General features: G+C 53.6%; 1 protein-coding gene across 2 annotated transcripts in view; it reads right to left on the minus strand.

Moving 5' to 3' along the window:
- SDK2 (sidekick cell adhesion molecule 2) overlaps positions 1-26,141 on the minus strand; it is a 313,739-nt gene that overhangs the window by 25,134 nt on the left and 262,464 nt on the right. Inside the window, exons 33-39 of one of the 2 annotated variants that reach the window (XM_033182023.1) lie at positions 25,480-25,615; positions 22,517-22,573; positions 20,761-20,862; positions 20,490-20,605; positions 9,939-10,125; positions 6,806-6,943; positions 3,187-3,348 (exon numbers count right to left, since the gene is read on the minus strand). In XM_033182023.1, the coding sequence (XP_033037914.1) occupies positions 3,187-3,348; positions 6,806-6,943; positions 9,939-10,125; positions 20,490-20,605; positions 20,761-20,862; positions 22,517-22,573; positions 25,480-25,615 (898 nt within the window). The remainder of the gene's footprint in view (positions 1-3,186; positions 3,349-6,805; positions 6,944-9,938; positions 10,126-20,489; positions 20,606-20,760; positions 20,863-22,516; positions 22,574-25,479; positions 25,616-26,141) is intronic. The other variant, XM_033182024.1, reaches the window with a different exon arrangement.

Raw genomic sequence — 26,141 nt, forward strand, 5'->3', positions numbered from 1 at the left:
GTGGGGCTAAAGAGTCCACAATTTCTCCCTCCTAGTAAGTGATATGATGTCCACCCTCCCTCCCTCCTGCCTGAAATCCCCCAACCTCAACTGTATTTGCTATCAGGTTAGACAAAGGGAGAGGGGGTTCATGCCCCAGGAGGCCTTGCAGCCTCTGCTGCTAGGAGGAGGGAGGAAGGCCTGGGCCCCTTGCAACTCTCCTGGCATGAAGGTACGTCAGGAGCAGGCTGGGATATGGGCCAGTCAGGGAGCCGGCCCTAGGAGCCGGAGCAGATGAGAGGAAGTGACTTCTGCAGTGAGAGGAGTGAGCCAGGTGTCTGTCTACAAGGGGCCCTGAGCCCCTTCTCTTGGGGGTGCCCATTCTGAATCCCGACCCACATACTGTCACCTCCAATCCTGTTCCCCATCAAAGGTGGGGGCTCTGTATTCCCAGAACTGGGCACACAGTAGGTGCTTCCTCTGTGCTTAAGGGATGAGGGAGGGAACCAGTGCATGAGTGGGTGGCCACCTGGTTTGTTGGTGGGGGTCTCTGTGGATGCCTGCCAGGAAGAGAGCAGAGTCCAGCCTCACACTGATGCTCCCCCAGGGCCCTGGAGAGCCAGCAGGCCAGACAGGAGGCCAGGGACCCACTCACACAGCCTGGCAGCCCCGCCCGGCCCCTATGCCCACTCCATCGCTCACACAGCCTGGCAGCCCCGCCCGGCCCCTATGCCCAACCCATTGCTCACACAACCTGGCAGCCCCACCCGGCCCCTATGCCTACCCCACGGCCTTGGAGGGCACCATTTCCTTCTTTCCCTAAGGAGCAGACTGTCTGCAGCCTAAGGGCAGAGTCAGGTGGGGTGGACGCGCCTGAGAGAGTGTGGTAGGGCAGGCAGCCCTTAGGACCCTGTACTCTTATCCCGCACAGGACAGTGCTCAGGCCTGAGGATGGAGCCCGTATGTTCTCTGGGGCCAGGAGCTTCCAGCGAGTCCAACCACTGCCTGGCTGCATGTTTCCCCACTGCAGACCCCGCCTTGCACCCACACCATGTGGGGAGGATGGCTTCTTTATTTCTTTTTTTGAGACATGTTCTCATTCTGTTGCCCAGGCTGGAGTGCAGTGGCACGATCACAGCTCACTGCAGCCTCCACCTCCTGGGCTCAAACGATCCTCCCACCGCAGCTTCCTGAGTAGCCGGGACTTCACGTATTCACCAGCATGCCTGGATAATTTTGTTTTTGTAGAGAGGGAGTTTGCTGTGTTGCCCAGGCTGGTCTTGAACTCCCGGGCTCAGGCAATCCACCTGCCTTGACCCCCCAAAATGCTGGGATTACAGGCGTGAACCACTGTGCCCTGCTGGTTCTTTCTTTCTCAGAGTGCCCTCCACTACCTTCTCTGTACCCTCTGCCCTTTCTCTCCTCCCACCTCCCACCCGGGACACTTCAAGCCTCAGGATAGAATAACCTGTCCTCCGCACAGGCCTCTCCTGTCCCCAGGCCACTGCCAAGGCTTGGGCCTCAGTTGCCTGCCAGCTCTCTCTCCTACATTTGTTTCCCAGGAAGCTGGCTCAGGTGAGAGGCAGTGTGGGGCGGAGCTGGGGGTAGATGAAGGACAGCGGCTGGGTGGCTCCTGGGCCCTCCTGCACGCTTTGTCCTGAGTTTGCCCTAGAGCCCAGGGCTTCTTTGCAGAACCAGACTGTGGGGAATAGGAAGTGACTGGCCAGAAAGAAAAAGTGAAGCGTAGCCAGCCTGAGCCATTAGGGTAAGACAGCCTGTAGGGCAGGTGACAGACCAGAACCGGCTGGGCTCCCAGGCCTGGCTCCCCTCCTGAGTCAGGCTAATCAGGCCCCTGGGGAGGGGAGGCCTTCGCCACTCCTGGCTGCAAGGGCAGGGCAGAGGAGGAGATGGGATTTTAGGGTAAGTCCGGGATGGGCTGTACCCCTTCTTAGGGAGGGAGGCAGCAGAGTGGCCTGGGAGGTGGCTTTTGTGTTCAGGACAGGACAGTCTACACTGACTGGTAACAGGGACTGTGGAGGGCTAAACCTTGACCATGGCAAATGCCTTGGGGGAGGAGGGGTGGGAGGGAAAGGGAGGTGAAGAGGACATTCAAAGGAGGTGATTGGGTGCGGTGGCTCATGCCTGTAATCCCAGCACTTTGGGAGACTGAGGCAGGTGGATCACTTGAGGTCAGGAGTTGGAGACCAGCCTGGCCAAACCCAGTCTCTACTGAAAATACAAAAATTAGCTGGTCGTGGTGGAAATCACCTGTAATCCCAGCTACTTGGGAGGCTGAAGATTGAGAATTGCTTGAACCTGGGAGGTGGAGGTTGCAGTGAGCCGAGATTGCACCGCTACACTCCAGCCTGGATGACAGAGTGAGACTCTGTCTCAAAACAAACAAACAAACAAAAACACCAAAACAACAACAACAGAACAATACAGAAGATTAAGGAAGACTTCCTGGGGTGGGAGGGGGTGGTGCGGTAGGGGGGCAGGTACACACAAAAGGGCATTCTGCGGAGGGGGTGGGTGGTGAGGTGGGGGAGGCAGGGCTCTGGCTGTGAATAGGTGACCTGCTCCATCCGGTGTTTCTCAAGGTGTCACTTTGTCACAGCCTCCAGGGGCTTTTGTGTAAGTGCAGATTGCCAGGTCCCACCTCAGCCCCAGGAAATCAACCCCTCCAAGCATCCACCCTGGGAATGTGCGTTTTAGTGTGCCCTGCTCTGAGAACCGCTGCCTGGAGGGTAGGGTTGGTTCAGCGGCGTGGGAAGATGGGTCTGGCTGGGTGAAAGGCAGGGGCACCTGCCAGGCTGCATCCTTCCAGGACGGAAGTGAAGGAGGCCGCGCAATTAACGGGGAGAGACAAAACGGAGCAGGCGCAGTGGCCAGGCCAGGCCTGTGGGCTGGGCCTAAGCGGGAGGGGAGGGGGGCCAGGCCTGTGCACTGGGCCTAAGTGGGAGAGGAGGGGGCGCTGCTTCAGGGTTTGTGGCTTGAGGAACCCAAGGACACGGATGCCATTAATCAAAGTGCGGAATCCAGGAGGAGGGAGCGGAGGGAGTGGTCACTGGGCACCAGGGGAAAGAGTGAGCTCTGTCCTCCACTCTGTTTCCAGGGTCCAGCACAGCTCTTGACACCGGGGGCCCCTTCCGACTGAGGGGGCTGAACCGCTGTGTGGAGGATACGCCTGGCCCGTTGCCCTCCTACCTTCTCCGGGACCTGTGGTGACGTTAGCTTCGATCTCCGGCCCGTAGGTGAAGGTCTTGGCTCTGATGCGGAACCTGTAGGTCACCCCCTCCGCCAGGTCCTTCACCTTCAGCCACAGGGGGCTGTTCCCCTTCACATCCACTGTCACGATCTTGCTGACGCCTGGGGGAGGCACAACAAGTGGGGACTGCAGAGGCCACCAGGCGCAGGGCCCCCTGAGGGCACCGGAGGCCATGGGGAAGGAGAAGCGGCTGTGGCCTGGGCCCCGGGACCCTGGGCAGGGGCCTCACTCCTTGAGGTTAGGCTGAAATGCTCCCCCAGCCTACACAGCCACATTGCCCATGCTGTGTTGCTCAGAGCACGGTCCTGCCTGCTGTTCTCAGGGAGAAGGGCTCCATGGCTCAGTCAGTTTGAGAAAACCTACTACTGTCTGTGTCTACTGAGTAGCCACAGGATCCATCAGCATCTAAAGAAAAGAGAACACTTGTCATCCTGTTTAATGTCACCTCTGCAGCCCAGATACGTTCCACCTCCATTTTTATTCCCTTATGCAGCATCCCATGGGACTAGAATCATATATTTTTTCAGGAAGTGTTTCCATAAAAATACCAAAAGCCCAGAGTTGGGGGGACACACTTTTGACCAGGTCCTCCACCTGAGCCCGGCTCCAGCTCCACCTCTGGGGTTCAGCCAGGAGCTCATATGGCCCTCCATCACCTATATCTGCCACGATTTTTTTTTTAAAGACAAGGTCTTGCTCTGTTGCTCAGGCACCATCACGATTCACTGTAGCCTTGACCTCCTGGGTTCAAGCCATTCTCCCACCTTCAGCCTTCCAAGTAGCTGAGACTAGAGGTGTGTACCATCATGCCCAGCTAATTTTTAAATTTTTGTAGAGACAGGGTCTCATTATGTTGCCCAGGCTGGTCCCGAACTCTTGGCCTCAAGTGATCCTCCCATCTTGGCCTCTCAAAGTGCTGGGATTATAGGCGTGAACCACTGTGCCCAGTCCACCAAGCTTTTCAAGGCAAAAGTGAGGATGCCTCAGCACCCCAAATTACAGCAACTAGAGGGGAGGCTTGGGCCAGCTTTCAGGAGGTGGGGCTTTGCTCTGTGCTTCACGAATCCAAACACTCCTGACTGCCAGCCTCCCTGGAAGCCTGGACTAGCGCCATTTCCCATGACCCTCGAGCACACCAGTCACCAGTGAGAGACATGCCTTGCGACCAGGAGGCTGGGCTCAGACCCAGTGATGGCGCTGGCCCTGGCATGTCCTTTAACCTGGCTTCAGTTTGTTCTGCCGAGTGAGGGTGTCCACAGCATCTTAGCAGGGATGTTATGAACTTTAAGTAAAATAACAGAGCATGTAGGTAAAGTAAAATAACCTGTAACCTGTAAATGTAAGTAAAATAACCTGACCTATTTATTGACTGAGTGCATTGTTAATATTATTATTTTGAGGTGGATTTTCACTCTTGTTGCCCAGGCTGGAGTGCAATGGCATGATCTCAGCTCACTGTATCCTCCGCCTCCTGGGTTCAAGCGATTCTCCTGCCTCAGCCTCCTAAGTAGGCATCCACCACCACGCCCAGCTAATTTTGTACTTTTAGTAGAGACAGGATTTTGCCATATTGGTCAGGTTGATCTCGAACTCCTGACCTCAGATGATCCACCGCCTTGGCCTCCCAAAGTGCTGGGATTACAGTATGAGCCACCGCGCCTGGCCACTAAGTGGATTATTGAATGATGGAACAAAGTAGGCTCAGAGGGGCTTCCTGAAAGAATGAAATGACCCCGGGACCAGGAACAGGGACTCTGGCTACTTGTTCCTTGACAATTCTGCACAAAGCCCTCATCTGCCTGGGCCTTGGTTTTCCCTACAGGACAGTGGGGGCTGCTGGGCTCTTGTGAGGCTGGTTTGCTGCTGACCTGAACCCAGGATGAACTGGGGTATGGACACTGGGCTGGCCAGGTGGGGCCTCGTCTTGCTGCACTTATTAACTGGGCTATTCTGGGAAGATGGGAACGTGTAGGGCTGTGGAGTTGAGCCACACTGTTCAGATCCCACCAGACTGTGGACCTGGAAGGCAAAGAACTCACATCGGTCAAGTCGAGAGGGTCCTGGACAGGCTGGGTTGAGGCCCCTGTGAAGAGGGCTTGTGCTGGCCCCCTGTACCTTGTCTCGGGGACTGCTGTCCTCTGCCCCACTCTGGGCCTGCACCTGACTGGATCTCCTGCCGGGGCCCGGCTGCCCCCTGGTGTTCTAACACACAGTTCCCCTTTGCAGAATGAGCTGCTGGCACCCAGGTGGTGGCAGGGAAGACTGAGGGCCATTGTTCCCTGGGCTGACCCAGAACTGCTGGTCCTAGGGCTCCACCCCTTGCTCTTGCCGGGCTCAGTGATTGGAGGGGGTGAGAGTGAGAGGGGTGGCTCCAGAGGTCAGCCACACCCCCAGCACCTGGCTGGGACTAGTCCCAGGCAGTGAGGAGTGCAGTTTCCTTCCTACCTAAATCCCGTCCTCATAGGCTGTTGGTTGGTAACAAAATGGCAGGGATTTCTAGGCATGTTACCAGGGGTAGAAGGCTGGCAGGTGCCAGATGCCCACTGTCAGGGGCTGCGCAGACCAGCCTAGGAGCCCAGAAATGGGGCACGGTCCCAGCTGGGGCCCAGAGGAAGGGGTTGGAAGACCACACAGAGGAACAGGGTTAAGGACAAGAGCAAGGTCATTTGCAGAGCAGGGCTCTTGATCTGGGGTCCACAGATGGCAGTGGGGGGTGCAGGGACCTCCCTGGTCTTGTGCATCTTCCTGGGGAGAGGCTCTGAAGCTTTGGTCAGATTTTCATCAGATTCTCAAAGGGGTTCCTGACTCCCACAAAAGCTAAAGAAGGACTAACACACAGTAAAGCTGAGAACCCTAAGGTTTGGGAAAGTGCAAAGTAGGACCCTCAGGGGCTCCCCTCTTCTTTTCTTTTTTCTTTCTCTCTCCTTTTTTTTTTTGAGATGGAATCTAGCTCTGTTGCCCAGGCCGGAGTGCAGTGGCGTGATCTCAGCTCACTGGAACCTCTGCCTCCCGAGTTCAAGCGATTCTCCTGCCTCAGCCTCCCGAGTAGCTGAGACTATAGGCACCCACCACCACCAAAATTAGCCCAGCTAATTTTGTAGTTTCAGTAAAGACAGGGTTTCACCATGTTGGCCAGGTTGGTCTTGGAACTCCTGACCTCAGGTGATCCACCTGCCTCGGCCTCCCAAAGTGCTGGCATTACAGGCGTGAGCTGCCGCCCCTGGCTGCCCCTCTTCTTTATGGTCTCAACAGAGCCCCGTCCACTCAGGTTCCCTTCCTTTCCTCCCTGTTCCCATTGACCAAAGGGGGAAGAATATATTTGACGATTCTCTGCCTGGAAGTTAGGAGACCTGGATCTCTCCTCCAACTCTGCCCTCAACTTGCTGTTGTTTTACCTTGGAAACACGCTTTCCCTTGTCTGGGACTCAGTTTCTGTGTTTATAAGATGGGGAGACTCTCACCGAACCTCACTCATGTAGTGGCTGTGATGGATGCGGATATGAGAGTGAGCTTTTGCAAAGTGAGGGGCTGGGGAGCCATGCTGGGGTGTCCACTCACCATCCACGGGGCTGCAGGGCTCGTACACCAGCCGATAGCCCTCCAGGATGCCGTTGGGGAACTGCGGGGCTTCCCAGGACACGTTCACCGAGGTTGTGGTCAGCTCACTGAACTTGACCGAGCTGGGAGCGCTGGGGGCTGTGGGAGAGAGCAAAAGGTTTTTGTTTCCTTCTTCTGTGGAAGTTCAAAGCCCTGGGTGCAGCTCCAAGGAGCTAGCGGGAGTGTTGGGTCTGAGCCCGGGAGGAACAAGAGTGTGGGGCTCGTCAGAAAGGGCGGGCAGGAGGGGTCACTGGAGGTCATCCAGCCCCCTTCCTCTCCTCTCTCAACTTTCCAGTATCGGCGTCCTAAGAACTGGGAAGAAAGAGAGCTCGATTTTTCCCTCAGGTTGCAGAATTCAGGCTTCTCCCTGCTAAGTGGCTCTGAGCGCGGGCTATGAGTGTGGGACAAGCTGTCACACCCCCAAGGTCATCATGGGGCAAGGCCATTTCCTGACTGTGTGGGGTTCGTCTTTTGGCTTCCATGGAGGAGAGGGTAGGGGGTGTCTGGGCCTCAGAACATTCGGTGGGTGCTAAACAAAGAAGATGCCAGAACACAGCAGACGGAGATGGCTTTCCCCTCCTCCCGGGGCTCCAGGGCTTGTCACTGAGGCCCCACGCAGTCAGGGGGAGCCACGCCAAGGACAGTCAGACCCTCCGGGAGAAATGTTTTCTTGGACTGAGAACCCTGTGGCAACCCCGAAAACATGGGGCGGGGGCTCCCCTGAGGGGGAGGACAGAGGAAGGGAAGGAAGCATCCCAATCTGCAGCACCCCCAGCTGGCCCGGGGAGGATGACCAGGCTATTATTGTCCGGTGCTGCCTCCCCACCAAGCCGGAGCTAATCCAGACCCGCTTCCGGCTCCAGCCCCGGGAGGCAGAGTCAGCGAGTGTCTCTGAAGGAGGGAGGTGAGCTCAGGGGGCCCTTCCTGCCTGCTCTGTGCTACAGGGACGTGGGACAGAACATGTTGTCCTGCTGCCACAGTGACGGAAGCCTCGGGTTCCCTGGGGTTCGCATCCGGCAGATGACACTGACAAGAGAGTGGCTGGGACAGGAGGCAGACGGACAGACTCGTACATTCAGTGGCTCATGCTCATCCTGGCCACAGTCAGACCCTGGGGGCAGTGGAGGGAAAGGGCTCCCTGGAGCCAGGGCTTGTCCCCAAAGAGGGTCATAATGAGAAACTGATGCCACAGGTGTGTCCTCTGTAGCTCTTTAAAAGCCACATGTCACTGACAGCATAGGAAGCAGCAGGGTGAACAAGATACTTAAGGGAGGCCAGGGCAAAAGGCCAGTATTCCAGACCACCAGGACAGAACACTTGGTTCTCTCAGAAATCCTGGGTTCCAGCCTTTGCTCCCCCAGTGACCAGCTGGGCAACCCTGGACAAGTAGCATAACTACCTGGGCGACCCTGGCTCATCGTGAAATGAGGGTGTTGTCTGCCCTGCCTGTCTGCGGGCTTCTGGGAGGGTTAAGTGTGACAGTGCCTGACTACCAGGCTCGCTCTGCACACAGGCAGCAGGATTCTCACCAGCGCCCTCTCCTCTGCACCTGCCACCCTTCAGCCTCCTGATCTCCCCTCCCTGCCTCAACTCTCTCCCCTCTGCCAGGCCATCTTCTGCACAGCAGTCGGGGCACTTTTCTCTAAATGGAAACCAGACCCTGTTGCTCAACTATTCAAGCCCTCCCATGGCTTCCCAGTGTAGTTTTTAATTTTTCTATTTTTTTAGACAGATTCTTGCTCTGTCACCCAGGCTGGAGTACAGTGGTGCAATCTCAGCTCACTGCAACCTCCACCTTCCAGGTTCAAACGATCCTCCTGTCTTAGCCTCCTGAGTAGCTGGGATTGGAGAGGGGTGCACCACCACGCCCAGCTAATTTTTGTATTTTTTTAGTACAGATAGAGTTTCATCATGTTGGCCAGGCTGGTCTAGAACTCCTGACCTCAAATGATCCACCCACCTTGGCCTCCCAAAGTGCTGGGATTACAGGTGTGAGACACCACCTGTGGTCCATTGTACTTATAATTAATCCCAATCCCAATTCCCCACCCCGAGTTCTCACCCCATTTTCCTGCAAGCCACCTGGCTTTCTCTACGTTCCCTGGTTCTTCTCCAGCCTCCAGTCCTTAGCACCTGCTGTTCCCTCTGCCTGGAACCCCCAGCACCCTCTGCCACCTCCTGAGCATCCCATGGAAGGCCTCTTGTCTTTTTTTTTTTTTTTTCCGCTCTGTCACCCAGGCTAGAGTGCAGCGGTGGCACAATCTCGGCTCACTGCAACCTCCACCTCTCGGGTTCAAGCGATTCTCTTGCCTCAGCCTCTTGAGTAGATGGGATTACAGGCACGTGCCACCAAGCCTAGATAATTTTTTGTATTTTTAGTAGAGATGGGGTTTCACCATGTTGGCCAGGCTGGTCTCAAATTCCCGTCCTCAGGTGATACACCCGCCTTGGCCTCCCAAAGTGCTGGGATTACAGGCGTGAGCCACCACGCCTGGCCCCTGCTGGCCTCTTCTCATTCAAATCTCACCTTCTCAGGGAGGCCTTTGTGGGTGAACCTATCCAGAGCCATCCACCCACTCCTGCCCCACTCTTAGGTCACCTGTGCTGACCCCCTTCTGCATTTACGTCATCAACTTGCTTATGATCTGTCCCCCGCACTAGGGCGGGGACCTTGTTGGTCTCACCATTGTGTCCGTAGCATCTAGCATGGCACAGGCTCATAAGACACTCAGTATTTGTGGAATGAACAAAGCCAGAGAGACAGAGGGAAGGCAGGTGGGAAGAAGGCAGGGAGCAGAAGTAAGCTGGCTGGGAAGGGCTGGGGTGCTGACCGTCCCTCTGCAAGGCGGGGCAAAGGGTAGGGAGGACAGGGATGAGATGCGGGGATTTCTCAAGGCTTTATCGGGACAGCTTCTCTTTTCTGAGCTTGGGCTCTCCCACTCGGGAGGGCGTCTCCGGGAACCTGGGTACTGCGCCCAGATCCTCGGGGGGATAAGGCAGCTGCTTCCATGCCTGCCAAGAGCCCAGATGCTGGGTGGGTCCTCTGGCAACCCCCTGTGACCGACCTACCCCCTATCAGGGCCCCCTCTCCCACCTGCTTGCTGGGTCTGGCCTTGGGTGGGGGTGCTCCGAGGCCCATCCCCAGCGGCGTTGAAGGCGGCCACGCTGACCATGTAGGCCGTGTAGCCCGTCAAGTTCTTGAGCTTCACACTGTTCTCAGCCAGGAAAAGCGTCTTCACTCGCTCCGTGAGGTTACCCCGCTGGGCTTCCCAGAAATAAATCTGTGGAAACAGAAGAAGTGGGAGTGAGGGGGACAGGGAAAACGAGCGTCCCTCCTGTCCCTGCTGACCTGTAGTCTAAGAGACACCTTCATTGCTGTGAGTCACCTAGGAAACAGTAGAGAAGTCTTTAAGAGGCCAGGTGCGGTGGCTCACACCTGTAATCCCAGCATTTTAGGAGGCCAAGGTGGGTGGATCACTTGAGGTCAGCAGTTCAAGACCAGCCTGGCCAACATGGTGAATCCCCGTTTCTACCAAAAATACAAAAAAATTAGCCAGGCATGGTGGCAGGTGCCCGTAGTCCCAGCTACTCTGGAGGCTGAGGCAGGAGAATCGCTTGAACCTGGGAGGTGGAGGTTGCAGTGAGCCAAGATCATGCCACTGCACTCCAGCCTGGGCGACAGAGCAAGACTCCATCTCAAAAAAAAAAAAAAAAAAAAAAAAGAAAGTCTCTAAGAACAGTTTTAGAAACCTTTCTGGAACCTTCCTTTTCACAGCCAAGACCCTGGTCTCTGCCAGACAGTAAATTCCAGGGCATGGCCCCCAGGTGTCTGGTTTCCTGCCATGCCTGGAGGATTTAGCATAGCACTGGCACATCAGCACTCAGTACAGTTCCTGGAGGAATAAAGCAAATCTGTCCTACGGGCTGAGCTGGGGAGATAAGGCAGTGTGGAGTCTATCCGGACAGAGTGTGGTGCAAGCACTGGTGGCCTCATGTCACCTGGGAGCTGGTGAGGGATGCAGAGTCTCAGGGCCACCCCAGGCCCGCTGTATCAGCAGCTGCTGGTTAACAGGAACAAGGCCCACTGCAGAGGAAGGCCTCGGCCAACACGGCGGGCAGCGGGAGGCTGAATCCTAGCTGCACCGTTTACAGCAGCGGGACCTGCCCAGGTGACTTTCCGGAGTCTAGCTCTGTCCCCCAGGCGGGAGTGCAATGGCCGGATCTCAGCTCACTGCAAGCTCCGCCCCCGGGGTTTACACCATTCTCCTGCCTCAGCCTCCCAAGTAGCTGGGACTACAGGCGCCTGCCACCTCGCCCGGCTAGTTTTTTTGTATTTTTTAGTAGAGACAGGGTTTCACCGTATTAGCCAGGATGGTCTCGATCTCCTGACCTCGAGATCCGCCTGTCTCGGCCTCCCAAAGTGCTGGGATTACAGGCTTGAGCCACTGCGCCCGGCCCGGAGCTGCAGTTTTGTTGTACATTCAGTGAGGTTAAGGACACGTACTTCCTGGGGTCCACGTGAGGGGTGCAGGTTCTAAGGGTTTCACCCAGGTACTTGGCCAATTTCCTAAGGCACCCCATGGCTGCAGAAGGTTTTAGGCCAGGAACACAACAGATGCTCCATGGCGTTTTCTTTTTCTTTCTGTTTTTTGAGACGGAGTCTCACACTGTCGCCCAGGCTGGAGTGCAGTGGCGCGATCTCAGCCCACTGCAAGCTCCGCCTCCCGGGTTCATGACATTCTCCTACCTCAGCCTCTGCTGGGACCCAGGCGCCCGCCACCATGCTCGGCTAATTTTTTGTATTTTTAGTAGAGATGGGATTTCACCACATTAGCCAGGATGGTTTGGATCTCCTGACCTCATGATCCGCCGCCTTGGCCTCCCACAGTGCTGGGACTACAGGTGTGAGCCACCGAGCCTGGCCATTGTTTTCAATCACTTCCTATGTAGCGCGGTAACACTTCTGCTAGTTCCAGGACTGAGGCTATCCAGGGAGCCGCCAGTCGGGCCCAGCCCACGTGCAGAATTGGAGGTCATTTGGCGCCCCCTGCTGGCCAATGAGGTTTCTGCATGTCACCAGCTTTTCAATTTCTCGTTTCCCTGGAAGAAGCCCATAAAGTGAGAAAGAGCTAATAATAGTGTCCCCACTGGCATGTATGGGTGGCAGTTAGGACATCTTGTCACCATGAAATCCTTGCTTTTCTCCAATACCTCTCCCTCTTTATTATTTATTTGAGGCAGGCCTCACTCTGTTGCCCAGGCTGGAGTGCAGTGGCACAATCACAGCTCACTGCAGCCTTGATCTCCTGGGCTCAGGCAATCCAACCACCTTGGCTTCCCAAAGTGCTGAGATTACGGGTGTGAGCCACTATGCCTGGCCCTCTCTCCTATATTATTTTATTTTATTTCGAGACAGGGTCTCACTTTGTCACCCAGACTGGGGTGCAGTGGCATGATCTTGGCTCATTGTAACCTTGACCTCCAGGTTCAAGCCATCCTCTCGCCTCAGTCCCCCAGGTAGCTCTGACGACATACAAGTGCTACCACGCCTGGCTCTTTCTTTTGTAGAGATGGGGATTTCTTTTGTAGAAATTTCTTTTTTTAGAAAAGGGGAGAGGGCAGGTTGCAGTGGCTCACACCTGTAATCCTAACACTTGGGAAGCTGAGGCAGCGGAGTCACCTGAGCCCATGAGTTCAAGGCCAGCCTGGGCAACATTGCAAGACCCCTGTCTCTACTAAAAATATAAAAATTAGCCAGGAGTGTTGGCATGCACCTGCAGTCCCAGTGACTTGGCAGGCTGAGGCAGGAGGATCGCTTGAACCTGGGAGGTGAAGGTTGCAGTGAGCTGAGATCACACCACTGCACTCCAGCCCAGGCAACAGAGCAAGACTATCTCTAAAATAAAATAAAATAAAAATAAATAAAAAGCAGATTCTTCTCGTATGGGTAGATGAATGAAAGCTGAGGCAGTCATTTATGAAATCATTCATTCACTCGTGCATTCATGGTAATGGGGGTACAACGGTTAACAAAGTTCCTGTCGGATTTGGAAAGGTCATGGCTGATGCTAAAAGTCTGCCATTATCAGCACACGGATGATCTGCCATGAGTGCACACTAGGAGAATGAATGGATTCTCTTAGGTAGAGAAGAGGGTCATGGATTGATTCCTGGGGGCCTCCAGCATTCAGAGCATTCAGTGGTTGGTGGGGAGGAACAGCTAGCGAGGGAAGCCGAGGAAAGCAAGTATTTTAAGAGGAATGAGAGATCCATGTGTCAAACACAACGGCTGAGTCAGGCAGGATAAGCCTGCTGTTTGACTTAATATGAGCGCCACAGGAATTACTGGCAACTTTGGCAGGAAGAGCTTCGGTGGGGTGGCGGGGACGGGAACCTACTTGGAGCAGGTTCAAGGGAGAATGAGAGCAGAGGAATTGGAGGTAGTGAATATAGAAGATTCTTTTGAGGAATTCTGCTGTTAAGGGGCCAAATAAATGGGTGACAACTGGAAGAAAATGTGAGGTCAGGCCAGGCACGGTGGCTGACACCTGTAATCCCAGCACTTTGGAAGGCCATGGCAGGTGGATCACCTGAAGTCAGGAGTTTGAGACCAGCCTGGTCAACGTGGCGAAACTCCATCTCTACTAAAAATACAAAAGGTAGCTGGGCATGGTGGCAGGTGCCTGTAATCTCAGCTACTCAGGAGGCCGAGGCAGAAGAATCGCTTGAACCAGGGAGGTGGAGGCTGCAGTGAGCTGAGATAGTGCCACTGCATTCCAGCCTGGGCAACAGAGTGAGAGTCAGTCAAAAAAAAAAAAAAAAAAAAAAAAAAGGCCAGGCGCGGTGGCTCAAGCCTGTAATCCCAGCACTTTGGAGGCCGAGACGGGTGGATCACGAGGTCAGGAGATCGAGACCATCCTGGCTAACACGGTGAAACCCCGTCTCTACTAAAAATACAAAAAACTAGCCGGGCGAGGTGGCGGGCGCCTGTAGTCCCAGCTACTCGGGAGGCTGAGGCAGGAGAATGGCGTGAACCCGGGAGGCGGAGCTTGCAGTGAGCTGAGATCCGGCCACTGCACTCCAGCCCGGGCGACAGAGCAAGACTCCGTCTCAAAAAAAAAAAAAAAAAAAAAAAAAAAAAAAAAAAAAAAAAAAAGTGAGGTCAGGAAAAGGCATGAAAAGAGGAAACATATCTCAGAATGCTTTTCTGCCCTACCTATGGGAGCTATCCACTGGGGAGGTGGAGGAGAGGAAGGGCCAATGGCTGTGGTCATGCTCTGGGGTGAGGAATGGGTCAGGGCCTAGAACCCAGTGACAGCTGTCTTCACAAACCAGGCACTCCGGCAGGTGCGTCTTGTTTGTGAGTGCTGCATTCTGCAGACCTTTGCTAGCTGATGATTCATACTGCGAGGGACTGACACTTGTGCAAAGGACATAAAGGGACTGAGCCCAGATCCTGGTCCCCACGGGGCACACTGCTGAGCTGCAGTGCACACTGATGAGTCTGCCAGAATGCAGGCTCCAGAGGGCAGGTATCTCGGTCCATGTGGCTCCCTTGGGACCCAAACACCTAGAATCATGGCTGGCACATCCATGGTGCTCAATCAATATCTGCTGGATAAACAAATGCCTTATGTGGACAGGGGCAGGCATAGGAGTGCACCATTATAATCACGAACCTGCCATCTACTCTGCCCACTTCCCTGCCCTTTCTTTTCTTTTTTCAGCTTTATTGAGGTATAATTGACAAAATCTGTATATAGCCAGGTGTGGTGGTGGGTGCCTGTAATCCCAGCTATTTGGGAGGCTGGGGCAGAAGAATCCCTTGAGCCTAGGAAGTGGAGGTTGCAGTGAGTGGAGATTGCGCCACTGCACTCCAGCATGGGTGACAGAGTGAGACTCTGTCTCAAAAACAAACAAACAAACAAACAAAACAAAAAACAAAAAAACCCAAAACCTTTATGCATTTAAGGTATACAACATGGTGTTTTGATATACATATGCATTATGAAATGATTATCACAGTCAAGCTAATTAACATGTTCATCATCTTCTTGTGGTAGGAACCTTCTGAGCAAATTTCAAGTGTACAATACAGTGTCATTAACTGTCATCACCATGTTGTACATTAGATCTAGATCGTATTCATCCTGCCTCACTGAAACGCTGTATCCTGTGACCGACTCCCTATTTCCCTCACTCCCTCAGCCCCTGGCAACCACCGCTCTACTCTCTGTTTCTATGAGTTTGATTATTTTAGATTCCGCATATATGCAAGGTCATGCAGTATTTGTCTTTCTGTGCTTGGTTCATTTCATTTGGTGTAATATCCTGCAGGTTCATCTGTGTTGTTGCAAACAGCAGGATTTCCTTCAAGACTAGATGGTATTCCACTGTGTATAAACCACATTTTCTTCATTCATTCATCCATTCACAGACATTTAGGCTATTTCCACATCTTGGCTACTGTGAGTGATGCTGAAATTAACATGGGCCTGCAGATAGCTCTTCAAGAGCCTCATTTCAATTCCTTTGGATAAATACCCAGTAGTGGGATTGCTGGATCATTGGAGTTCTATTTTTAATTTTCTGCAGAACCTCCATACCGTTATCCATAATGACTGTACTGATTTACACTCCCACCAGCAGTTGTGCAAAGGTTCCCTTTTCCCCATACCCTCACCACCACTTACAGCTAGACTTTTTGATAACAGCCATCCTTGCAGGTGTGATGGGATATCTCACCGTGGTTTTGATTTGCATTTCCCTGAGGCTGAGCGATGTTCATCACCTTCCCAGATACCTGGTGACCATTTATATATCTTCTTCTTCTTTTTTTGAAATGGAGTCTTGCTCCATCACCCAGGCTAGAGTGCAATGGCATGAAATTGGCTCACTGCAACCTCTACCTCCTGGGTTCAAGCGATTCTCCTGCCTCAGCCAGGTGCCTGCTGCCACAGCCGGCAAGTTTTTGTATTTTTAGTAGAGACAGGGTTTCACCATGTTGGCCAGGCTGGTCTCCAACTACTGGCCTCAGGTCATCTGCCCACCTTGAGCTCTCAAAGTGCTGGGATTACAGGCGTGAGCCACCGTGCCCAGCCTATGCATCTTCTTTTGAGAAAAGTTCATTCGGGTCCTTTGCCCCATTTTCTTTCCCTTTAGTTGGATGAGTTCCTTCCATATTTTGGCTATTAACCCCTGGTCATATGTATGGTTTGCAAATATTTTCTCCCATTCCAGAGGTTCTCCCTCCTTCTGGAAGCATGTTCTTCCCATGAGCTCTGAGACATCACTCAGTTTTTGGCTTCAGGGCTCAATCAATCTGTAGACTTCTCTTGTTCTCTATCTTTCCTTGTCTAATCTCTGGCTTTCAGTACCATCTACATGCTGAGGATTCCATAATTCACATCTCTGGTTTGATCCTTCTTTCTTGAACTCCAGACATACATCTCTGACTCTGTTCTGTCTTCCCTTGAATGTCCAACAGACGTCTCAAACCAAACACATCTGGAACCAGACTCCAGATCTCCACAGCCTCCTCCTTCACCAGCTTTGTCTTCTCCTGCTCCATCATCCTACAGACCCTGGGGCTGTCCTTGTTGCCTCCCTTTTCTCCCACTCCATGTTCAATTTGTCAGTAATTTTTTTTGTTTGTTTGTTTTTTCTGGAGACGGAGTCTCGCTCTGTTGCCCAGGCTGGAATACAGTGGTGTGATCTTGGTGCACTGCAACCTCCGCCTCCTGGGTTCAAGTGATTCTCTTGCCTCAGCCTCCTCAGTAGCTGGAATTACAGGCCTGCGCTACCATACCCAGGTAATTTTTGCATTTTTAGTAGAGATGAGGTTTGGTCATGTTGGCCAGGCTGGGTGTTAGCAAATTCTACCAGCTCTGATGTTAGGATTAACTGAGTGCTGCCACTTCTCACCCTGCTCTCGTCTGATCTGAGCCCCCTTCATGGCCCATCTGGATGGTTCAGATGCCTCCCCATGGCTTCTGGGCTTTCCCCATTTCAGACTATGTTCAGCGCAGCAGCCAGCGGGACTCTCTACAGGTCCCAGTCCTCCACTCAGAGGACTTCACTCAGAGTGAAAGCCGAAGCCCTGAAGGGCCCCAGGTGCTCCAGCCCCGGCTTTCCCGTGTCCCATCGTGCTCCCTGGAACTCTGGGGACACACCAGGCTTTCCGTATACCCCAAGGACCTGTCTACCCTGAGACCTTCGCTATTCTTTCCTCTCTTTCTGGATCTATGTGATTTGGACCCTGTTCTCCTTCAGGCTTTTGCTCAAATATCACCTTCTCATTAAGTCCTTTCCTAACAACCCTTTTGTTTTTTTCAGACAGAGTCTTGATCTAGGCTGGAGTGCAGTGGTGCAATGATGGCTCACTGCACCCTCACTCGGCTGGGCTCAGGCACTCCTCCCACCTCCCTCCCCGTTGGCTGGGACTACAGGCCTGCGCCACCACACCCGGCTAATTCTCTTGTTGTTGTCTGTTTTCTTTTCGTAGAGACAGGCTTTTACCATGTTGCCCAGGCTGGTGTTGGACTCCTAGAGTCAAGCAATCCACCCACCTCCGCCTTCCAAAGTGCCAGGATTACAGTTGTGAGCCACTGAGCCCAGTCCTTAACAACCCATTGAAAATTTCAAACCCTGGCTGGGCACAGTGGCTTATGCCTGTAATCCCAGCAATTTGGGAGGCCAAGGCCAGATCACCTGAGGTCAGGAATTTGAGACCAGCCTGGCCAACATGGCGAAACCCTGTCTTTACTAAAAATACAAAAATTAGCTGGGCATGGTGGCGGGCGCCTGTAATCCCAGTTACTCAGGAAGCTGAGGTGGGAGAATCACTTGCAACTGGGAGGCAGAGGTTGTAGCGAGCCAAGATCGCACCACTGCACTTCAGCCTGGGCGACACAGCAAGACTCCATCTCAGGAAAAAAAAAAAAAAAGAAATAGGCCGGGCGCGGTGGCTCAAGCCTGTAATCCCAGCACTTTGGGAGGCCAAGACGGGCGGATCACGAGGTCAGGAGATCGAGACCATCCTGGCTAACACGGTGAAACCCCGTCTCTACTAAAAAATACAAAAAACTAGCCGGGCGAGGTGGCGGGCGCCTGTAGTCCCAGCTACCCCAGAGGCTGAGGCAGGAGAATGGCGTAAACTCGGGAGGCGGAGCTTGCAGTGAGCTGAGATCTGGCCACTGCACTCCAGCCTGGGCTAGAGCGAGACTCCGTCTCAAACAAAAAAAAAAAAAAAAAAAAGAAATAAATAAAATAAAGTAAAATAAAACAAAACAAAACAAAATTTCAGGCCGGGTGCGGCGGCTCACTCCTGTAATCCCAGCACTTTGGGAGGCCGAGGTGGGTGGATCACGAAGTCAAGAGATCGAGACCATCCTGGTCAACATGGTGAAACCCCATCTCTACTAAAAATACAAAAATTAGCTGGGCATGGTGGCAGGCGCCTGTAATCCCAGCTACTTGGGAGACTGAGGCAGGAGAATCACTTGAACCTGGTAGGTGGAGGTTGCAGTGAGCTGAGATTGCGCCACTGCACTCCAGCCTGGCGACAGAGCAAGACTCCGTCTAAAAAAAAAAAGAGGCCGGGCGCGGTGGCTCAAGTCTGTAATCCCAGCACTTTGGGAGGCCGAGACGGGCGGATCACGAGGTCAGGAGATCGAGACCATCCTGGCTAACACAGTGAAACCCCGTCTCTACTAAAAAATACAAAAAACTAGCCGGGCATGGTGGCGGGCGCCTGTAGTCCCAGCTACTCGGGAGGCTGAGGCAGGAGAATGGCGTAAAACCCGGGAGGCGGAGCTTGCAGTGAGCTGAGGTCCGGCCACTGCACTCCAGCCTGGGCGACACAGCGAGACTCCATCTCAAAAAAAAAAAAAAAAAAAAAAGAGAAAAAAAATTCAAACCTTCCCATGGATCTGGCTGTCCCCTAACCTGCTTCATTTACCACCACCTGGCAGTATTATTTACTTTGTCCATTGTTGGTCTTCTCTCTCTAACATCTGAGCTCACATTGTCCCTGCTCACTGCGTTATTCCCAGCTCTGAGAACAATGCTGGGCACACAATAACTGCTCAATAAACACGTGTCATTGACAACTGAAAGATTGGAGCTCTCAGAACGTGCATGAATGTGCCTGCCACGCACCAGTTGTGTGCAGTCTGACTGGAATGCAGTATCAGCTTCACTGTGCTCATTGGTTGATGAGGTTAATGCATCATTGATGTTCGTGAATGTTGATGTCAGTACGTTGGTTATCACATGTCCAGGAAGTAGCATTTTCTCCGTTCATGTCCATAGTTGCCACTCAGGTACGGGTCATGTTTTCTGGAGCATGTAGACCTCTGCTGTATTATCTATGGTGTTGTGCACCCACACATTTTCCTGGGTCTGTATATTAACTCACCACTTCCAAGCCTGGACAGTCTGGTGGCTGCCAAACTGCTGCTGGCACCGCCCTGGCCCCTTTCTTTTCCTGTGGAAGGCATATGCTAGGGGGACAATGTTTAGTTTTCCCAGCTGGTGCTCCTGGGCAATGCCTTGAGGGGTGTCATCCTTCTTTAGGGCTTCCTTGGCAACATGCCTTTCCTCCTTTCTTCCTCCTCCTTCACCCCAGATGGAATGAGACTCCTATGCTGGATTCTGTCCTAAATCAGGGCTACCTGTATTAATGAGCTGTGTGACCTGGGTAAGCTCTTCCCCTTTGCTGATACTCCTCCCACCTGTGGGATGAGGTGCCTTGCATCTCTCCTACTCCCCACTTAGGCCATGGCACTGGGGCTCTTCTCTGGAGTAACAACCAGCTGCCAAGAATGAGAGTCGACTGGACACTGGTGCAGGAGGCAGACACAGCTAAGGGTTATGTGTTCTAGCTGTTCCAACCAGGTAGACACATTCCTTTTTTTTTTTTTTTTTTTCTGGAGATGGAGTCTCACTCTGTTACCCAGGCTGGAGTACAGTGGCATGGTCTTGGCTCACTGCAACCTCTGCCTCCCGGGTTCAAGCGATTCTCCTGCCTCAGCCTCCCAAATAGCTGGGATTACAGGCACCCGCCACCTTGCCTGGCTAATTTTTGTATCTTTAGTAGAGACGGGGTTTCACCATGTTGGCCAGGCTGGTCTCGAACTCCTGACCTCAGGTGATCTGGCTGCTTCGGCCTCCCAAAGTGATGGGATTAAAGGTGTGAGCCACCGTGCCTGGCCTAGAAATTTTTAAACAGTGATTTCCAAATACTAGGCAGTGATGCTTTCTTTGCTAACTGGCTATCTGATTAATATCAACATTGTAATTATGGGGCCAAAAGCCCCTTGGAGGGGTCTTAAGTTATGCATGGGGCTGGGGGTTGGTGGGGAGGGATGTGTGTGCTACTCAGAGATGGTACGAGCCAAGGGATGGCTCGAGTTTCTTGCACCTAAGCTCAGCCTGCCCTCAGGACGCTGGAGGGGATGGATGTGGTTCAGCTTCAGGTGTACAATATTTCTGTGAATTGGGTCCAGATAGCCAAGGCGGCAGGGGCTGGCTGGATGAATGGAGGGCCTGGGGACCTGCATGCCTCCCACATAGGACTTACTCCCCAGCCCCCGACCTGGCCCCTCGTCCATGCACCTCTTTGCTTTGCCCGAGGGCACCCTACCTTGTACCCCTGGATGTCTCCATTCTGGCTGTCCAGCGGAGGTGGCTCCCAAGTCACGTCCAGCTGTGTGGCCGTGGCACCGTGGACGACCACGTTACGAGGTGCTGCTGTGGGCACTGGAGGGCGTGCAGGGTAGGCAGTGAGCATGCGAGTAAACCTGGGAGGGGAGGAGGGCTGGGCGGGATGGGGAGCCCAGATCCCGTCTCTTCCAGCTGAACTGGGTGGGGCTGGGAAAGGCATGCTGGGGCCGGACAGGGTGTTCGCGGCTCACCTGCCTCCCCGACAAAGACCTCCTGTGGGGTGCTGGAGGGCCCCTCGCCCACAGCGTTGTACACGCTCATCCGTATCTCGTACCGCCTGTGCTTGTTCAGGTCTATGGGGGAGAGTGGGGGAGGGGAAGCCCACTGCCGTCACTGCCCCTGCTGGGAAGGTGCCCCCCAGGGAGGGTGGAGGCTGCCAGGGGAGGAATGAGGCACCCCCGCCATTCTAGTCCCCTCTGTGAAGGTGCAGGAAGAAGGAGGTGAGAGGCCGGGCCCCCAGGGGATGCTCCGTGCCAATCTGGACATAGGGCGATGCTGGTTGGCCTCCTGGCCTAGGGTGACCGTACATTTTATTTTTCAACGGGACACTGTTGAGTCTGAAAAGCACTGTGAATATTTACACTGGGACAACCAGCGTAAACCAAAGCTGTCCTGGGCATGCCTGGCCATAGCTTCACCCGCTACCCCCAGCGTGTCCTCTTTCCCCACCGTGACAGATGCCCAGAGTCCCCATCCACCAACTAACTCTTTGCACAGCGGGGCTTAGCTCCAGGGGGGAGGGGCACATCGGATGCGAATTCTGGAGTAAGAAACCTGATGTTTCTGCCAAGTTTGAGGTGCTTGGCTGAGAACGCCTGGCAGAACTTGGGAATGGGATGCAGCTGCAAGAAACGGACGCAGTCACTGTCTCCTGTGGCTGAAAGTTTCTCCCACCCTCTCCACGCTTCTCTCCAGGTTCCCTGCCCCTGCTCCCTTCCCCTGAGTGGAGTCTACCCTTCAACAGGGCTGTGAGAGGGGTGTCACCCTTGCCTAGCTGTTTATGCAGCCTGTGTTGGCCACTGGTTGATGGAGGAAGGAGGAAGGGAATTTAGCCTTAAACTAGCGCTATTTTCTCCTGAGCATGAAACCCTCTTGCCTGAGACCCCGGGTCTCAGGAAGAACCATGGCTGGGGCTTTAGAGAAAGATCAAGGGCTGGGGCGTGCAAGCAGAAGGAACATGCCTAGTGCATGGGAGGATGATGGACGCAGGTGACTAAAACTGCTGTCACCTCCCTCCGGGTGCGGGGCCAGACTGTAAGACCCAGTTGGGGCCGGGCGCGGTGGCTCAAGCCTGTAATCCCAGCACTTTGGGAGGCCGAGACGGGCGGATCACGAGGTCAGGAGATCGAGACCATCCTGGCTAACATGGTGAAACCCCGTCTCTACTAAAAAATACAAAAAACTAGCCGGGCGAGGTGGCGGCGCCTGTAGTCCCAGCTACTCGGGAGGCTGAGGCAGGAGAATGGCGTGAACCCGGGAGGCGGAGCTTGCAGTGAGCTGAGATCTGGCCACTGCACTCCAGCCTGGGCGACAGAGCGAGACTCCGTCTCAAAAAAAAAATAAGACCCAGTTGGGCCGAGAAGTGCCTTCAATGGGACTAGATGGAGCAGCAGCCATGTGGACACCTGCCCACCTACCCAGCAGTGTTCAACAGCTCCTGCTGTGGCCCCGCTGTCACTGTCCCTCGACCCAGAGGAGCATAGGGTTACCGACTTCCCTTTTCCAGCCCACACCCGACAGAGGGCAGGCGTGAAGGAGACTTTCCCTGGCATTGGCCTACTTTTCCACGTGTTTAGGGTTATCACTTGTGTTCAGGGTAGTCCCATTCCTTAAGCCCCCTGGGGTGGGCACACTTCCTCAGCCTGTGATCAGGTCTCTCGAGGCCCCACTCCCAATCCCCGTGGGAGGCCTGGGCCCGCAATGAAGCCGCCATGCAAGGAGACTTACTGTCCAGCTCGTACTGGGTGAGGCTGGGCCGGCTCAGGTTCCGCATGGAGTACATGGCTATGGGGCGGGGGTGCCGGGGCGGGGCGCAGAGGGAGACAGCAGACAGAGGAGGTTAGTGCCGACACATCCCCACCCACAAAGAAACCCCGGCCAGGCGGGGCTGACAGTGTGGACAGACAGAAGGAGTGTTTCCAGATTTCCAGTGCTGAGTTACGGGCCAGGATAACAGTGCAGTGGTGGCAGGGGAAGGTGGAGGCTCCCTGGACAGTCTGCCTCCACCCTGGTGTGCCCTGGCCCAAGATGACATGAGCCCCTTGTAGCCCAGCATCTCTAGGGACATCTCTGGGGGACCCTCTCACCCCCAACTGTCTTCCTTCTTTCAGGGCAGAGTTCCTGGAAACCAGCATGAAATACTGGAGTCGTTAATTTCCTCATATGAACCACAAACAATTTTACTACTAGGAAATATGACTGTATCATACACAGGCAATATAAAATCACAACCACAAGCACATGTGGGCAAAAAAAAAAAAAAAAAAAAGGAGAAAAGAAAAAATGTCCACCAAAAAGGCATGCTGTCAGATCAGCTACTTCAGTTTTTCTATTAATATTTCTTTGCTACATGCTCAATCATTTTGTTGTCTGCTAACTCACTAGAAGACAGGCACAAAAGGCTTGGGAGAACCAAGGGAGGAAATGTGAAAATGAAGAGGCTGAGCTGGGCACAGTGGCTCATGCCTGTAATCTCAGCACTTTGGGAAGCCAAGGTGGGTGGATCACCTGAGGTCAGGAGTTCGAGACCGGCCTGGCCAACATGGTGAAACCTGGTCTCTACTAAAAATATAAAAATTAGCCAGGCATAGTGGTGCACGCCTGTAGTTCCAGCTACTTGGCAGGCTGGGGCAGGAGAATCGCTTGAACCTGGGAGGCAGAGGTTGCAGTGAGTCGAGATCATGCCACTGTACTCTAGCCTAGGCGACAGAGCAAGACTCTTGTCTCAAAAAAAAAAAAAAAAAATTGCTGGGCACAGTGACTCATGCCTGTAATCCCAGCACTTCGGAAGGTCAAGGCAGGTGGATCACCTGAGGTCAGGAGTTTGAGACCAACCTGGCTAACATGGTGAAATCCCGTTTCTACTAAAACTACAAAAAATCAGCTGGCCGTGGTAGTATGTGCCTTTAATCCTAGCTACTCAGGAGGCCTAAGGCAGGAGAATCGCTTGAACCCGGGAGGTAGAGGTTACAGTCAGCTGAGATTGTGCCATTGCACTCCAATGTAGGCAACAAGAGTGAAACTCTGTCTCAAAAAAAAAAAAAAAAAAAGAAGAGGCTCTTAAACTGCCCCCTTCTCCTGCTAGTCTGTTGGGGTGAGTGTCCCACATCCACCTGAGTACCCAGTCCTCTGGGGTACCCCTGCCTGCTGCTATCTTCTCCTACGCATCAGTCATGGAGTCCCAGGTAGGTGGATAGCAGATATTTAGGGAAGGAGGCTCTTTATAAAAATCTCTAGTGGTCTGAGTCCAAATATTAGGTGAACACAAGCACTTCAGACCCAAACAAGCCAAAGGTGTAGATGAACATCAGCTTTGAGCCACTGGGAAAACCTCAGTTTTTTCTTTCATTATGTACCAAGGTGTTCTAATTATTGTTGCTACCTGCTGTGCTATAAAATATTTTATTGGCTGCACCACTTTGCAGCATTTTGTCTAAAGCTCTTAACTGTCATAAATGCACCTAACTGTCTGCCAATGTGGAATACTAAATAATTATTATGTGAGTGACTGATTTACTTTGAAAAACCAAAAACAGGCCAGGCACAGTGGCTCGCACCTATAATCCCAGCACTTTGGGAGGCCAAAGTGGGCAGGTCACTTAAGGTCAGGAGTTCAAGACCAGCCTGGCCAACATGGTGAAACCCTATCTCTACTAAAAAAAAAAAAAAAAAAATTAGCTGAGTGTGGTGGCGCATGCCTGTAGTCTCAGCTACTTGGGAGGCTGAGGCACAAGAATCACTTGAACCCAGGAAGTGGAGGTTGCAGTGAGCTGAGATTGCACCACCACACTCCAGCCTGGGCAAACCATCTAAAAAAAAAAAAAAATACACACACAAAAAAACACCACCAAAAAACCTGGAGTCCTGGAGCATCTGCGCCCATCATGTATCATCTCCCAGACTGGCCTCGGTCCACCCTGAGCCTGTGCCTCAGTTCCAACCACATGCTCTCTTGCTATGTGACTGCAACAGCCTCTAGCTGGGCGCCTGTCTCTGGCTCCCCATCCACCCACCATGGCTAAGCCATTATCCTGATGCCACCAAAGTGGCTCCTAACACAAAAGTCCAAACACATCTTTCCCTTGCTGTGATCTGGGCATCGGCCCTCCCTGACATTTCCACCTGAACTCCCTGCTCTTTCCTTCACTCCAGGGGGCAGGCTGGGTCCCCAGGACAGGCAGGGCAGTGACTTCCTCCAGGAAAAAGAGGGGGCCAGGACTACTGCTTTTGGGGTATGACCAGGTGAGGCTTCTGGTCCCTTAAGGGCAGGGTGCTCCTTCTCATGCGCCAGGCTGTCCCCATCTCTTTGTCCTGGTTAACTTGGCATCATCCTTCTGTATTAGCACCAGTGCTGGTGCCAGGTAAGCCTTGCCTGGCCCTGGCTTTAGGCCCTCTTAGAATGTTTCCTTCTCAGCTCGCCTGGCTCCTCCTCCAGCCTGCAACTCCAAGAGGGCCGGGACCTTGCCCGTCTTGATCATAGGTGTGCCCCACAGTGTCTCGGGGCCCAAAGAAGGTGCTCAGTAAATATCAGTAAATGAATGAATGGGATGGGAGGAAGGAGAGGCACAGATCGGGGAGGGAGGCAGGGTTTCAGGTTAGAGTGGTTCCAGGAAGCTGAGAGCTCCAGAGCGGGAAGGTGAGGGTGACCACCCAGTCCCACCCATTCCCCCGGGCTCCCAAGTGTCACTCACAGGTAAGCTCGGCCCACGTGGCGCCTGGGTTGTTGATACCTCGAAGCGTGAAGCCCCTCAGTCCTTCATAGCGCAGCTCCCGGTATCGGATCCGGAAGCCCAGGAGGATGCCATTGATCTTGTCCTCTGCTGGCGGCTGCAGGGAAGGGAATAGGGGATGGGGAGGGGACCTGGACCACCGTCCACCCCGCCCCGCGCTCTCTCATCGTGCCTCCTGCAGCCACAGAGCAGGGACTGTGTTTTAACCAGGAAAATAAATCAAGATAATATTGAGCATTTTAAATTTACAAAGCACTTCTGATGAGGCCATTTCATCCCTGCAGCATTCCCTGGAAAGAAGGAAGGGCAGGAATCCGTGATCGCCTTTTACCCAAGCAGGAAACTGAGGCTCAGAGACGTAAAGGAACTTTCCCAAGATCACACAGCATCATTGGGCCTGGCGCACACAGCTGTTTTCCTAGAGCCACTCCTTCTTCAGCTCCTTTGTCTTCAAGGGCTGCCTTCACCCAATTACCAAACTTCCCAGGCCTGCTGGTTCCTGCCTGGATAATACTTCCTGGTGTTTCCTGCAAGCTGAGCCCTCTCCTACTCTTAGTACACGCAAGGGTGAGTGCGCCCCTCACCCCTTCATCAAGTTCTTCTTTGCTTCCTCTCCCGTCTAC

Source organism: Trachypithecus francoisi, unplaced genomic scaffold, assembly GCF_009764315.1.
Source record: "Trachypithecus francoisi isolate TF-2019V2 unplaced genomic scaffold, Tfra_2.0 Lachesis_group20, whole genome shotgun sequence".
Classification (NCBI taxonomy): Eukaryota; Metazoa; Chordata; class Mammalia; order Primates; family Cercopithecidae; genus Trachypithecus; species Trachypithecus francoisi.